At 36.8% G+C, this 15,641-nt stretch overlaps 2 protein-coding genes across 5 annotated transcripts in view; one reads left to right on the plus strand and one right to left on the minus strand.

Moving 5' to 3' along the window:
- Window positions 1-9,264, plus strand: LOC107848132 (protein root UVB sensitive 3). Its single transcript, XM_016692819.2, has 14 exons — window positions 1-236; window positions 1,878-1,937; window positions 2,045-2,083; window positions 2,156-2,218; window positions 2,309-2,365; window positions 2,764-2,827; window positions 3,345-3,428; window positions 5,232-5,314; window positions 5,424-5,553; window positions 5,650-5,742; window positions 6,088-6,226; window positions 7,708-7,748; window positions 7,834-8,021; window positions 8,720-9,264. Exons 1-14 carry the CDS (start codon window positions 84-86, stop codon window positions 8,816-8,818), a joined length of 1,293 nt encoding a protein of 430 aa, XP_016548305.2. The 5' UTR covers window positions 1-83; the 3' UTR covers window positions 8,819-9,264.
- A 605-nt stretch (window positions 9,265-9,869) lies between these two features.
- The window catches only part of LOC107847582 (diphthine methyltransferase homolog), a 12,367-nt gene continuing 6,595 nt past the window's right edge, over window positions 9,870-15,641 (minus strand). For 2 of the 4 annotated variants that reach the window (XM_047399523.1, XM_016691926.2), the window contains exons 2-3: window positions 12,323-12,652; window positions 9,870-10,933 (exon numbers count right to left, since the gene is read on the minus strand). In XM_047399523.1, the coding sequence (XP_047255479.1) occupies window positions 10,230-10,933; window positions 12,323-12,652 (1,034 nt within the window). In that variant the 3' untranslated portion in view covers window positions 9,870-10,229. Of the gene's footprint in view, window positions 10,934-12,322; window positions 12,653-12,761; window positions 15,636-15,641 lie in introns of those variants that run through there. The other 2 variants (XM_016691927.2, XM_016691925.2) reach the window with 2 other exon arrangements.

The raw sequence follows: 15,641 nt of genomic DNA on the forward strand, positions 1-15,641 counted from the left end.
CAAAAACACACACACGCAAACGATCCTTTTGTTTTGTGTTTGATTTTTTCCTTAAAAGAGCAGAAGAGAAGAGAGTTGGGAAGATGATAGAAGAATGGAACGGAACATCATCAACAAAACTCACAAAAACGGCCACCATAACTGCCACCAATGCTAATTCTTCCATCACAATTCAAAGATCAAGTAACGCATTCACTCATATCTCTCAAAGAATTCTCCAAGCTTTCGTTCCCGAGGCAAGTGTTCTCCACTCTCAATTTCCCCCATCTGTCTGATTTTCACTTGGCACGGAGTTCAAGAATGTAAATTCATTAATTGAATCTTGTGTGGCAGTGCTCTCTCTGACTTGTCACGTTTTGCTTTACAGGTGTCAGTTTGATTAATCTTAGGAGCTAAATTGAATTAGATTAGTTTAGATGGTTTACATTTAAAACAAATGTACTTCTCTCTGTTCATGTTTACTTGTCACGTTTGGCTTTACAGAGTTAATTTGATTAATATTATTAGGAGCTAAATTGAATTAGATTCATTCGATGTTTTATATTTAAAACAAATGTACGCTCTCTGCTCATGTTTGCTTGTCACGTTTGACTTCACAGAGTCAATTTGATTAATCTTTGGAGCTAAATTGAAGTAGATGCATTCAATGTTTTAAATTTTAAACAAATGTACTCCCTCCGTTCGTGTTTACTTGTCAAGTTTAGCTTAGAGAGTTAATTTGATTAATTTTAGGAGCTAAATTGGATTAGATTAGTTTAGCCTTTTAAATTTTACATTTAGATGTTTGAAAATTATACAAAAAATATATATTACATTTAGATGTATGTGCTCATTAAGTCCGCATTTACTTGTCACGATTTGCTTTACAAGACTCAATTTGATTAATCTTAGGAGCTAGTTTGAATTAGATTAGTTTAGCCTTTTAAATTTTACATTTAGATGTTTGAGAATTAAACAAACAAATATATTATAAATTGTAATCCTTCTTATATCGTAAAATATTGGTCAAGGATGATACAGTTTGACTCTCAGGAAGAGAAACATTACAAGTAAAAGTGAACAGAGTGAGAGTCTGCACGCATTGCTGCAGACACACTAATAGGCCTTGGGAATGTTTAGTGGCGGAGCTAGAAGTTTTACTGAGGGGTGTTAAAATATAAAAAAAGTAGCCATACGTCGAAAATAAAGGAGTCAATTTACAATATTTATGTATAAAACTAAAATTCTAACTTAGCTAAACACAATAATTTTTGGATGAAGCATAATGGGCATGTTTATGAACCCATTAACGTCCAATTGTTTGTGCAATAGTGTAAAGAATATTCAGGGAAAGCAAACTCAGTTTTGAAAGTATTTAGTTGACTGGTATTTTAACCACAAAATTGAAAAAGATTTGATCTTTTGGTGTTTTAACAAAAACATGGTACAAAAGATGGAACAGTTCAGACATATTTGGTTGAAAGGAGGTAAAGAAAGAACTTCAGAAGATTTGATTCAAATCAGTTGTGAAAGTATTAGTTAAATGGTATTGTAATAAAAATTGAAAAAGATTTGATTCTTTTGTTGTTTTAAAGAAAAGATTTGCAAAGATGAAACAGTTCTGAGATAATTGGTTGACTGGAGGTAAAGAAAGCACATCAAAAGATTTTATTTTTATTACATTTCTAAGGAAATGATGCATAAGGTTAGATAAACAGTTATGTAATAGTATTTGATTAATGGAGTAAGAGCTAAAAAATAAAAAAAGATTTAATTTTTATGGAAAAGATTCATAAAGTTTGTTTTTTATTCTTTGGAGCAAGAAATGTCGAGTATGTTTGACCACTATCCATTGTTCTGTCTGATCTTTCATATCATTTTTTTCAATTTATTCTCAGGGGTTTCCAACTAGTGTTACTCCAGACTATGTTCCTTTTCAAGTGTGGGATTCATTGCAGGTTAGGCTTTGTTACCCATAAACTAATGTTCAGTTTCTCAATTGGCATTGGGTGCCGTCTGATCTGCGTGCTTTTCATGTTATTGTTACTGATTTAAATTACTGCAGGGGCTTTCTACGTATGTGCGGATGATGCTTTCAACACAAGTACGACAATTCAGTATTAATGTAAGTAAATTGGGATGTTAAATGCTAACTGACCTGCTCAAACAAATATAGGCTCTTCTAAGTGCTATAGGTGTTGGTGAGAAATCCGCTACTGTTATTGGGGCAACGTTTCAGGTGGAGCTCACATCATATTTTGTCCATTGCACTTTACATTGTATGTGAGTGTGTTGACAAAGTTTTTTGAAAATTTTTAAAATGTTTCAGTGGTTCTTGCGAGATTTAACTGGAATGCTTGGAGGTGTCTTGTTCACTTGTTATCAGGTTTCTTTCTTTCCTTTCTTGGCTTAGTTTTCCAGTATCGTATTGATCCTATGGTATCAAACAGTGCATGTTTTGATTCCTTTAAAAACTGAAAATACTTGCATCTCATTTTTTCGAGGACAAATGACTTCTCATCAAATTTTGCGTTTGTAACAGTTCCATTCACTGTTAATACCTGAAACATATGTCAGACAAATGCTTCTTTCCCATAAAGGAAAGAAAAGAAAATAATGATTTCTTTCCACTAAGATGGTTACCATGGCAGCATAGTGTGGGTCGAAGAACTTTTTTTGGGACATTATTTTTTGACCTGCCTCCTACACTAAGCCTCCTGTTAATGATTGCTGAATCATAAATACTTGTTGGAAAATGACTGTCGTGGTTGCTTTCTTTTTCAGGGTTCTAATCTAGATAGTAATGCCAAAATGTGGCGTTTAGTGGCAGATCTCATGAATGATCTCGGTATGCTCTTTCACCTGTATGTTGTGTCAACTCTAGTCATTTTTGTGCTTTGTAATTATACGAAAAAAATACTTCTTATGTTGGTCTATCCCATTATTATACGATGGTGTTTGACTGGCCTGTGGCCATAAAGTTTAAGACATTCTTTGACTTGCATTTATTTTAAGTGACTATAGAAGAAAATGGTAAAGTAATGGTAGAAGAGTTTATTCGGTAGAGAAGATATCACATCAATGTTTATTTGAACAGTTTAGTGAATTTGAATTATTGAAAATTAGAAGTTTGAGTAGAAGTTGGGTGGTACAAAATATATTAGGACATTCTAAAAAGGAAAGGATGTCATATAAATTGGGATGGAGGTTAGAGGGAGTATAAGTATCGGGCCACTGGTTATTCTTTGTAATTTTAATTGATTTATTAATTTTAGGAACATTTTCTAGAAGGTTAAATGACATTACTTTGTGCTTCTGCTGTCATTCCTGTAACACGACAATAAAATCATATGCATTTCTTGCAGGAATGTTGATGGATCTTGTGTCTCCTTTATTTCCATCAGCCTTTGTGTTCATTGTCTGCATTGGGAGTTTATCAAGGTCATTCAGTAAGTGAAATATCTGTTCTTTGAAATGCCAAAATCATTCACTTATCTTGTAAATTAAGAAAGTGTAAAGTCTTCCTGTGTCTAGCATGGCTTGTATGTCTAATGTCTTCTGTTTTTTAGGGTTGTGGCTGTTGGCATGAATTGTCTGATATATCAGATCCTTCAGCTTGCCGAAAGTACTAATGAGCTTTGTATATTCAATGTAAAGATTTTTTCCTTTACTATCTTGATCTGTCGTGTCTTGATTTTTGCATGGGTGAACCTCGTTGTATATTTTAAAAATGAGACACAAGTTTTGTAAAGATACTATTTTGTTTAGTTGCTCTTGCTGCAATCATCTAGTCCCTTGTGCCAAGAGTCACACAAGATAGACATAAGGTAGCAAACTTTCTTTTCCTAAAAAGTAGTCTAGTCCATTGTTCTAAGAGTTATACAAAAACAGATATTAAGCTATCGAACTTTCTTTTGCTAAAAGCTAGTCTCTTGCAGTATGTGAATCCGACACTGTGGGAGAGGTTCTTCATCTCCTGTTTCACGACGATATCTCTGTTAAAGTGCCTAGAACATTCAAATTTTCATGTCAGCGTGTTACAGAGACAATAGCTCTTTTCATTGTAGTCTTAACTAGATATGTTATTGCACTATTTCTTTCACCTAAGTAATGGAAAATAGAACCAGCCACTAAACAGCTTTTTCTGTTTCCTCGTCATGATGAAAGAGCTTTTTACCTTCTCCTGTGGCTTCAGTTACTTAAGGTTATAAACTCCTTTTCCCTGTTGAATAAGTAGTTCTTATTGACTAGGAGGACTAATCCCACGTACAAGAGCAGAGGTGGAGCTACCCTTTGGCGAGGGGTTCATCCGAACCTCAACAACAACAACAACAAACCCAGTATATTCCCACATCGTGGGGTCCGGGGAGGGTAGAATTTGCGCAGTTCATCCGAACCTCCTTCGGTGGAAAATTATACTATTTATACATGGTTAAAATTATTTTTTATGTTGTATATAGTAGATGTTGAACCCCCTTCGGTTTGTTCATATGTTACTGAAAATCGTGGCTCCGCCATTGAACAAGAGTTCCATTTTGCGAAGAGTACACTCATCTATAGATGTTGGAGAGTTCTTATGAGAAAAATATGCAAAAATTAGCATGATAATTTGCAGTAGCAATACGGCCTCCTTCAAAACCTCTCATATTTCTTTCCTTCATGTAGTCCACGAATTGCTTGCGGAGTCACTTCCCAAGGAGTGCTATAATAGAGCTTGTATAATGCAGCTGATAGACAACAGGTCAAGTATCAAACTCTGCAGTCACGACTTCGCAAACGAAATATGTTTAACGCCCTTTCCCAATCTCTTGCACATATATCGTATGGTCTATCGGTTTTCAACTTTGCAGCAGAAGATTGTGAATTCTATGGCCTAAAGCTTCCTCATTGTTCTGCCTGCTGAATACTTTTGAGGTTTAGGTTACATAGTAATTACTTATTTGCTCTAGAGTCATAATGTTCACTTTCTTCTTCTTGACTCTTTTGTTGCTTTTCCTTCTGACTAGAATATTATGAGATTTCAATAGCAGTAGCTTTGTGATCTGTAAGATTTCATGAAATTCATCCCATTTTAGACATTGGTTATTTTCTGGCAGCAATTTTAATAAGTCTGAAGCATGTTTTTAACCTCGGTGGCTAGCCTTTAAGTTTTAGATCTTTTACTAGAAGATGAATTTATTGGTTAATGAGGCAAAATATGCCGCACCGATGGGACTGATTCTCTAAATCTCATCTATTTTCTTGCCATTTAGCTGGTGTTGCAAGTGGGGCCACTAGAGCAGCTTTGACGCAGCACTTTGCCCTAGAAAATAATGCAGCAGATATAGCTGCAAAGGTATTGTAATAGATATTAAGGTGGCATTCATTTCAAAAGGATAATAAGGTGGCATAAGAACTGGAAATCCTTTACTGAGAGTTGGTATCCATTTTTCCTGTTCGGATAGGAAGGAAGCCAGGAAACTCTTGCTACGATGATTGGGATGGCTTTAGGAATGCTTCTTGCGCGCATCACAATTGGCCACTCATTTGCAATTTGGATATCCTTTTTGTCTCTTACTATGTTCCATATGTATGGTTAGTTATACTTTGATTCCCTGTTTCCATGAGATGTAAAATGCAAAGCTGAAGCTTTCTAAAATGCAAGGCATACTAACTCCATGTATCTGGCAGCTAACTACAAGGCTGTCTGTTGTCTTTCACTGAATAATCTGAACTGCGAAAGATGCTCCATTGTTTTATCACATTTTCTCAAGACAGGCCAAGGTGAGTTAAGCATTTTAATTTTTAACAGTCATCAGAAGGGATAATTGTATCCGTGTCCTAGAATATCATCTGAGTAGGAATATCTCATGACATTGTGAAGCTAAAATGACTCAAATTTCTGTTGCCTTTGCCTTTTGTGATAGAATCAGGCTATAGTAAATTGGTAATAACTCCAATCCTTTAGGAGTCATTTGGTATGAAGGATAAGGGATAATAATCCCAGATAAAATGCGTCCCATACCAAACGAGTCTGTGAATGAGCATGCAGAAAAAATACGTGAATCTTGAGTTTAATGTCTTTTAATATTAGTTCACTTAGCTGGAGGTTTCATGCATTGGTTCCAGTTCTCTCTCCAAAACAGGTCTCCTCCATGGAGCACGTTCTACCATTATGGATGACCCCATGGAGCCCAAAGGGTGGTGATTCTCTGTACAAGCGAGTACATCTGGGTGTCAGAGTTTCTTCACTTGACAGCCTTGCTATGTGAGTTCGTGTTTCTTATCACTAATTTATGCCCATATCTGTTGAACGTGGTAGTAGCAGAGAAGAAACATTATTTTCTTCTTCTTCTTAACTTGTTAACAATTAAATTTGCTTCTTATTGTTGAAAAGGCCGAAAGATATAGAAACAGTACAGAGAGATATTATTTGTGTGTTAGTTTGACTTGATGAGAAGATTTGCATTTTGAAAATGGGTGCTCAACTGTACTTCTGAGTTAAGATGCGAGAAGTGAGGATGCGTTGGTTCGGGCATGTGATGAGGAGAGACACGGATGCTCCAGTTCAAAGGTGCGAGAGGTTGGCTATGAATAGTTTTAGAGGAGAGACACGGATGCTCCAGTTCAAAGGTGCGAGAGGCTGGCTATGGATAGTTTTAGGCGGGGTAGAGGTAGGCCGAAGAAATATTGGCGGGAGGTAATTAGGCAGGACATGGGACAGTTACAGCTTACGGAGGATATAACCTTAGATAAGGTGTGAAGGATACGAATTAGGGTAGAATGGTAGGAGGTAGGAGTACGTTCCTAATAGTAGGGAAGAGTGCTCTGTGTGTAGCCTCTTGTTCATGGTGTTCTGATGATGTCTGATTTCATATAGCTAGTTTGTAATCTTACTTTGTGGGTGTCTTGTTTCCTTTACTATCTAACGCTGTGATATCCCTTGTTGTTTGCTTTTATGATTTTTGTTTGTTACATTTGTTATCTGTAATGAGCCGGAGGTCTATCCAAAACAGCCTCTCTACTTCCCCTGAGGCAGTGGTATGGACTGCGTACACTTTACCCTCCCCAGACCCCACTTTGTGGTAATATACTGGTTGTGTTGTTGTTGATTATTTCATTAATACTAACGATCAACTAGCTCACAAAAAGAATCTTCTTTTAGAAGGCAAAATATTAGTATTATTTCTTTTTTTTTTCTTTATTTATAAGCCTAAGAGACGTCTTTCCGTTTTCACCTAGATGTTAATTCACTCCTTTTGGCTTCTTTTGATTCGAAAAGAGTTAACAAAGCCATGCTGTTTCTAAAATTCGTTACTCCAGCGTGATCCACAAATCCATCCTTTTCTTTTATTTCCTTTTTTTTCTGGATTTAACAAAATCATTACCATAAGATTAATATTGTTTCTTTCCTAAAAATCCTTTTCCTTTCAATTTTGAATTTGATAGGGCTTGACCATTTAATCTTATGGGAATAACTGAATTTTAAAGTTTCATGTTGAAATGCAAAAATTGAGGGGGGGAACCATTATGGACTACTTTTGTTAATTCTATAGATATATTGCTATAGCGTAAAGCTTGTAATCATGGCCAGCTTCAAATAGCATGTTGTGTTATGCTTCCAGTAATCAACTTTATCGTTGATGTATTTTTCTCTGAAGCGGCTCTCTAATGCACTTCTAATGGATTACTGCTGCTAGAATGTTAAAAAGCAGTGTTTTTGAATAATGCTTTTTCTTTGATGGATAGGATCAACCTCTTACAATCTGCTGGATCTCATTACAAAAAAGGTTAATAGTCCATATTAAACGTTTTTCAAGCTACACTATTTGAGCTAAGAATCTCGCTTATATATCTTCTCTTTCGTCTTTCTAGAGAAATATTTACTTCAACAAAAAGGGGGTACTGTCAGGATTATTACTCATAAGGATTCGGTGGCAGCTGACATATTACAATCGTTCATCCATGCTCTTGTCATGGCAAAACTGGATGATCAAGATGGATCCATATCTTCGGAAAGCCAATCATGGATGGCTAAACATTACGAAGTCTTTCTTTTGAAGGTATTTGTATACATTAGGAGCTACTTTTAGGGAGGAAATTTCGTGAAATTCACTGCTTTTACAATTACTGAAGCATCAACTTATCTGTATCGACTTTTTGCAAAATTCAGTTCATCAATATCTTGAAGCAAATGCCACCTAAATAGGTTGATGTTCCATTATGTGTCATTACGAAAAAGTTCATCAGCGAAAATTTGTATCTGAAAAGTGAAAGCTGGCGAATGAAATGTGGAGTTAGTTGAGGTGCACGCAAGATGGTCCGGACACCATGGTTATCAATAAAAGAAGAAAGTGAAAGCTGGTGAATGATGTAGAAGAGGACAAGTGCAAATGGCAATAAGATATCAACCCACATTTTTTGATGATACTGGTGTTTGGGCCAACTTATGTGCATCTCGACTATTCCTTAGGGTACCCGCTACCTCTCATCAGCACAGGAGCTGGTTGCTTTGCCCATCAAGATTTAGACAGATTAGAAGAGATCACCTTGTGTTTTTTGCTGGTTCCGGGATTTGAGCATGACATCTCATGGTTCTCATCTCACTTCATTGACCATTAGGCCACACCCTCGGGTGTAAGAAGTCACCCACATATAAGATGATTTTGTCATGCCAAAATTTTCTTTTACTTACTAGCTATGCAGTTTCTGTTTTTAGATTGCACTGAGTGTCTGTTTCTTTCACAATTCTCTGTCGCAGCTTCAGTCATCAGGATGGAAGACTGAGCGGCTGCTATCATCATCAGTTGTTTGGAGAGCAAATTGGCTAGTAGATTATTCGACTGACAAAAATGACTAGAAATTCTAATACAGATTGAAAGTCATGTAGTTTGTGTCAGATGAAACTTTGGAACTACAAGCTACTTATTTCAAAAAGGATGTGCTTTCAAATTCCGACTTGGGGAGATTTCAAGTCATCCTTCGGTATGTCTTGGATCCTTCAATGATCGTTGAGAAGGTATACCTAAAGAAGCGAAGGATATTCTTAGCAAGAAAGAGTTATCTATTTACATGTTAAATATCAGAACCAGTCAGTTTAGCCTGGCTTATGTGCTGTGTTCAAAGGATATCATTTGTATGGATAGTTTCCAAGATCTTGGATAAACTCTTACTCGAATTTTATGCAGGTGCTGTTTATTCTTGAGATCAAAGTTGTAATTTATGGCATTAGTTCATAAGCCTGAGTGGAGATTCCATTGATGAACACAACAAACTTTATTTTATAGACAAGTATTGTTGGACATCTATTTTTAGTTTACTGATCAAGTAAGATGGACGGAGGGAGTAGTTAAAAGTCTAAACAAAATTGTGATTGTACAGTTGCTAAATGGAAGAGTCAGTTTATGGACTTTGATGCCTTTGTAACTTTACCTCCTATTTCAAATTGATATTCATAAACGGCAGCCCGATGCACTAAAGCTACCGCTATGCGCGGTGTTCGGGAAAGGACCCCACCACAAGGGTGTATCGTACCCAGCCTTACCTTGCATTATTGTGTTATTTTTCAAGTGGTATTGACCTATTGTAAATATACATACCATTATTTTTTTGAAAAACTTTATATACACATTCATTAAAATTATTAACAGCCAACTCTGCAGTTGGATCTTGTTCCTTTTTTCCCGGGAGGTTTTGGGAAATTTGAATAACAATGAATTGTTTAGCAATTTTGATGAGTAAAATGCAGCATATGATACTTATTGAGCATTTTTGGATCTTTAATTTTAATTTTTTAAAAATGAATTGACTTTAATCTAGTTTAAATCCAATAGTCTGTCAATATTGACTTTGATGAGCAAAATTATCAAATAAAAAAGGGATAGGGGAGTAATAGATATAAGGAAAGTCAATTAAGAAACTATGTATCTATTCTCATCTCAAACTAAAAACAATGCTACAACATAAGACACCAAATTCCCCTTTAGGTGCTTCAACTGCGGTATAGGGTATAGGTAGAAGGAGCTTGTACCGGAATACCTTTTATAAAAGTTTCAAAATGACAGTTGTAGTAGAGTAAACTGAAGATCCTAATCGTTTGGCCGGCTAAAGGGCAACCCGGTGCACTAAAGCTCCCACTATGCGTAGGGTCTAAGGAAGGGCCCCACCACAAGAGTGTATTGTACGCAGTCTTATCTTTGCATTTCTGCCAGAGGCTGTTTCCAAGGTTTGAACCCGTGACCTCAGGGTCATATTCTACCTAGAACATAGGGTCATTCTTGAATATCGCCTTCTGGCTTCCATACACGAAGAAGCCGGTCATAAAATGAACAAGTAGCAATGACATTATTCTTCCTCCCTAAACATCCTCTTTGCCAATCTGCTCCATATGCCAGGGAACCATGTTTGTTATAGGTTTCAAGTACTTCAGCTTTATCGTCTTTAACTTTGACAACTGCAAATCCATTGTGCATACAAGCGGTCAAGACCAGGTCCGGTACAGAAGGATGATACTTAATTCTCCAAACCCCTCCACCCAAGGAGATTGACGTCTCATGTACAGGTTTTGCGATTGATCTTACATCCCATACCCTTAGATGTTCGTCATAGCTCCCAGTGAGTAAGGTATAAGGGTCACTTGGACTCTTAGTAATGCAGCAAATCCCCATTGTGTGAGCTTTTCTGTTTTGGAATGCAAAGTTGGGCTCATCTCGCATATCCCAGCAACTAAATTTGCAGTCATCTGAACCTGTGTACACCAGCTGTGGTTGCTGGATATCAAAAGAGGCAGCCCAAAGTTCAAAGTCATGCGCTTTCCAGTCTCTGGAAATGCTCAGTTGAGACTCAAGGAATGAAATTATCGAGACTGATCCATCTGAAAGCCCCACGGCGAGGGATGTAGCTGATGGATTCCAGTCTATACACAAGCACATAGAGGAACTGACTTGTTCATCGCTTACCTCCAGTAAACTATTCCCTATAATAAGAAGAAGATCCCGATGCTTCAGTTAGATATTACAAGTAAAGTTTCAAGTGAATCAAGGTACTGCAAGGATCACCAATGCTAAATGAAAAAGGGGAAAAGAGATCGATGGGAATTCCAAGAACAACATACCAAGTATAACCCCACAGGTGGGGTCTAGGAGGGTAAATGTACACAGACCTTATCCCTACCTTGTGATGATAGGGTGATGGGAATATAGTAAATATGAAAAGCTTAATAATAAGTCCATGGACGAATGAGAACAATATTGCAAAACTCGTTAGATCAGCAAGTAGTTAACATTCATATAGCATGCATGGTTTCCAACCTCCTTTCCAACATCTATAGTGAGCAAGTAAACACGGAGATAGCAATCAAAGGAACTCACTTATCAATTATCTTTCAAACAAAAATCTATCATTTCGCATTAGAACTAAAGAGAAGTGTTCCTAGGCCATTGCTTCTTGTTGAGACAATAGAAGAGTAAAAAAAGGGCAGCCTAGTGCATTAAAGCTCCCGCTATGCGCAATTTTCGGGGAAGAGCCCCACCACAAAGGTGTAACGTACGCAACATTACCTTGCATTTCTGCAAGAGGCTGTTTCCAAGGCTTGAACCCGTGACCTCCTGATCACATGGCAACAACTTTACCAGCTACTCGAAGGCTCCTCTTCAATAGACTTAAGTAACATTCAGCATATATTGAATTCCTACATTTTGTCAACATACATCCTCCCACCGCACCTATGATGTATGCATTTCCAAGCTACCTATGAACTAAGACCACTCATAAAACAAGAATTATTGGTACCTAAACACTTCAAGTCTTTCAGTAGTACTCTAAGTGCACTTCGAGTTAACTAGACAATTACTGTATAGATTTTAAAAGATGACACAAGAACTGAAAAAACTTCTTCATAGCTAGTGATAAAATCAGTTTCACATGAAGGTGGTTATGAAGTTTGTATTACGTCTATGTCATTGAAACATCGCACTCCAATTCCTACAATCTACACATTACTAGAAGATTTCCATTGCTTCCTTCCTCCGCTACAGATAACTGCTATTAAGTACTATTAACCTCATACAAGTGTATTTTCAGTGCTTTATCTCATACAGCTATCTATTCGACTATTCCTAATCCGATAGTAACCTGGGGGACGACTTCTTTGTGTGCCTCTGATCCAATACAACATACATACATATATACTACACCTTGATTCCAAATCAATTGGTTCATTGTATGATTCCTAAATACCTGTTTCTCAGCATACACTTGGACTCATTTCATTACAACACTCTATAGTAAAGAAATAATATAATCTTGTTCTCCCTCACGTAACACATTCCCTTGACAATACAAGAAAAGAGATGACCAAGCATACCAGGAACTTGTGATTCATCGGAACAAGATTCAAGTTTGTGAACTCTAACATAACCGTCAGCACCAGCTTGAGCAAGTAGTGGACCAACAGTTGCCCCAAATGGGCTCCATTTTATATCAAAAATGCCGGCTGTTTGTACTCTATGTATCAAACTAAGCCGACTGGAATCAGCATCAACATCAAAAAGCGATATACTACCGGTTCTACGAGGTTGATCTCCTTCTTGTAAAGTATACGTGCAGGCAGCTAGAATGTTGTCAAAAGATTCGTGTGGACAAAACTCCACAGCATCAGCATTTCCATCAAGGTGACAATGAGCTATATCCATACCTGAATAAGATACACTAAAATGGTGAATAAACAAAAAATATCAAGCTTAGTTGGACAAATAATTTGTTGTACATGTTATCAACTGATAACTACAACAACAACAACATACCAGTGTATTCCCACAAAGTGGGGTCTGGGAGGTTAAAATGTACGCAGGCCATACCACTACCTCAAATGAAGTAGAGAGGTTGTTCCGATAGACCCCCTGGCTTAGACACATAACAGTATAACAAACAAAAAACACAAGCATATAACAAGATAGGATAACACACTGCTAGATAATTATCAACTGATAACTATAACTGAAAAAATGAGCTTTTCTCTATGGAAAAATGAGTTGCAGGGACCAACAATTATCAATAAGAGTTCGTGTTTAACCATATATTCACACGCCTTCGTTCCTTTGGAACCAAATTAGGAAGGCATAATACATAACAAACACTCTTACTTGATTAAGTAATCTAACTTCGAGAGTGCATATCTAGACACCTCAGCTTAATCTCAACTGGCAACTAAACACTCCAACTCCATGTGTCTTGTCACATCAAATGCTGACATGACACATAAAATTTGGAGGTGTGCAGGGGCGGATCCAAGATTGTGGGTGCTTACTTTTTTTAAGGAAAAAAAGTGTGTTGCTACCAAGAATCGAACTGACGCTACTTCTTCAGGCATCAAGGTGCTTAAGTTCCACACCAAAGCCAAAGCACCCAACATTCACTTTTGTTTATGGGTGTCATAACCGATTTTACTATATATCGGGGTCAGTGGGTGCTCAAGCACCCGACAAGGACTACATGCATCCGCCCCTGGAGGTGTGTCGATGATTATTTTGTTAGTTGGAGTATTCAAATGACACAATAAATGTTGGGTTCGAAATCGAGAAGGCGTCATGCGGAAGCTATTAGTTGCAAACTATCGTAGTGATAATTCAGACGACAAAGAAAACAACAACAACAAACCCAGTATATTCCCACGTAGTGGGATTTGGGGAGGGTAGAGTGTACGCAGTCCATACCTCTAACGAGGTAGAGAGGCTGTTTCCGATAGACCCCCGGCTCAAGATAAAAGGCAGTATAAGAGGCAGTATACAAAAAACATCAAAAGCATAGAACATGATAAAATAACATAGATACGACATCCACAAAAAGTACCTTGCCAAACAAAGAACACCACAAATCCCCTACCTACTGACTACAACTGAACCACACCCTTAGCCCTCTATCCTAATGTTTTTCCTTCATATCTTCTTATCCAGGGTCATATCCTCAGTCAGCTGTAACTGCTCCATATCACTTCTAATCACTTCTCTCCAGTATTTCTTTGGTCTACCCCTACCCCGCTTGAAACCTTCTAAGGCCAACCTCTTATACCTACGAACTGAGACATCTGTGCCCCTCCTCATCACATGACCAAACCATCTCAACCTCACTTCCCGCATTTTATCCTCCACTGATACAACTCCCACCTTCTCCCGAACAATTTCATTCCTAACCTTGTCTGCCCTTTTGAATCCACACATCCAATGCAACATTCTCATTTCCGCCACCTTCAACTTTTGTACATGAGAATTCTTAACCAGCCAACACTCCGCTTCTTACAATATAGTAGGCCGGACTACAACTCTACAAAATTTGCCTTTAATCTTGGAGGCACCTTCTTGTCGCATAAAATTCCTGAAACGAGCCTCTATTTCAACCAACTTGCCCCAATACGGTGAGAGACATCCACATCTCTCTCCATTCCCCTGAATCGTAGACCCAAGATACTTAAAACTATCCATCATGCAAACCGCCTGAGAATCCAACTTTACTACCACCTGTTCCTCAAGTCTCGAGTCATTAAACTTGCACTCCAAGTACTTCGTCTTAGTCCTACTCAACTGGAAACCTTTAGACTCCGGGGTTTCTCTTCAAATCTCCAGCTTATCATTAACCCCTAGTCGCAATTCATCAATCTCAAACGACCTACATAGTGGGGTCAGACGACAAAGAAAAACATACTAAATAACATATTATTGATGTAATTTGGTCAAGTGACCTACATATTGAAACTAATATCAAAAAACATTAAAAACTATTAGGAGAAAATACTATTGGGAAAAAATCTCCCCTAAACGAGACTCTTTAAATGACTACACTGTGAATACTATTATGTTATGGTATGAGAAGATCAAAACCTTTCTTACCCAGAGAGAGGTTAGCCAAATATAAAAAAGAATTATATTTTTTTTTGCTTCAGTAAAACTAAAAGTAATTATGCTACTTTTATTTTCCTTCTAAAAAATAAAAAATATAATAAAAAAATCAGGTCAAAAACCCTAACTAACGTTGAAGTATCTAGATGCCTAAGTTTCGGGTCTGTTTATGTATTATACCAATTAGGAATTATACATGGTTTTACACATATCTTCGTATTGGGTTAATTTTAAGATCATTAAAAACTCAATATTGAATTAAAATTGCATTGTTCAGGTGTAAAACTGGATTATTATTATTAGTAGTAATAAAATGATAAATTACAAATTATTAGTTAACAGAACTAAACCGAAAATAAATTAGTGAAAATAATGAATTGACTTACCGAAGTGTTTTTTTTTCTTCGATGGTGTATGTGGTTAGTATCGGCTGCTTATTCCATTGGCGGCTTTGGTAAGTTTGAGACAAGGTTACAAAATAGTCATCCAAGTATGTATTTAAATAAGGGAAAAGGTGCAACATACCTTGAATTTTAATAAATCATATAGATATACCCCGTTATACTTTCGTATAAATATATAAATATACTCTTGTTATTAATAAAAAGATAAATATATTATCCTAAACTTTAATAAATGATACAAATATATATTCTTGCCGTTAATGAAAAGGTACATATATATTACTAAACATTGATAAATGATACAAATTTATCCTCAGTCATACTTTAGGTACAAATATACTCTTGTCGTTAATGAAAAAATATATATTTACCCTTCTCACTAACGGCA

The sequence above is a fragment of the Capsicum annuum genome, chromosome 11 (assembly GCF_002878395.1).
Source record: "Capsicum annuum cultivar UCD-10X-F1 chromosome 11, UCD10Xv1.1, whole genome shotgun sequence".
In the NCBI taxonomy this organism is placed as follows: Eukaryota; Viridiplantae; Streptophyta; class Magnoliopsida; order Solanales; family Solanaceae; genus Capsicum; species Capsicum annuum.

What these genes read in the sequence shown, in the direction of transcription:
- LOC107848132 (XM_016692819.2), top strand. Translation starts at nt 84, where the DNA reads ATGATAGAAGAATGGAACGGAACATCATCAACAAAACTCACAAAAACG. An exon ending in TTATTGGGGCAACGTTTCAG is followed by an intron (nt 2,219 to 2,308) that starts GTGGAGCTCACA and finishes AAAATGTTTCAG; the next exon opens with TGGTTCTTGCGAGATTTAAC. An exon ending in AGATCTCATGAATGATCTCG is followed by an intron (nt 2,828 to 3,344) that starts GTATGCTCTTTC and finishes CATTTCTTGCAG; the next exon opens with GAATGTTGATGGATCTTGTG.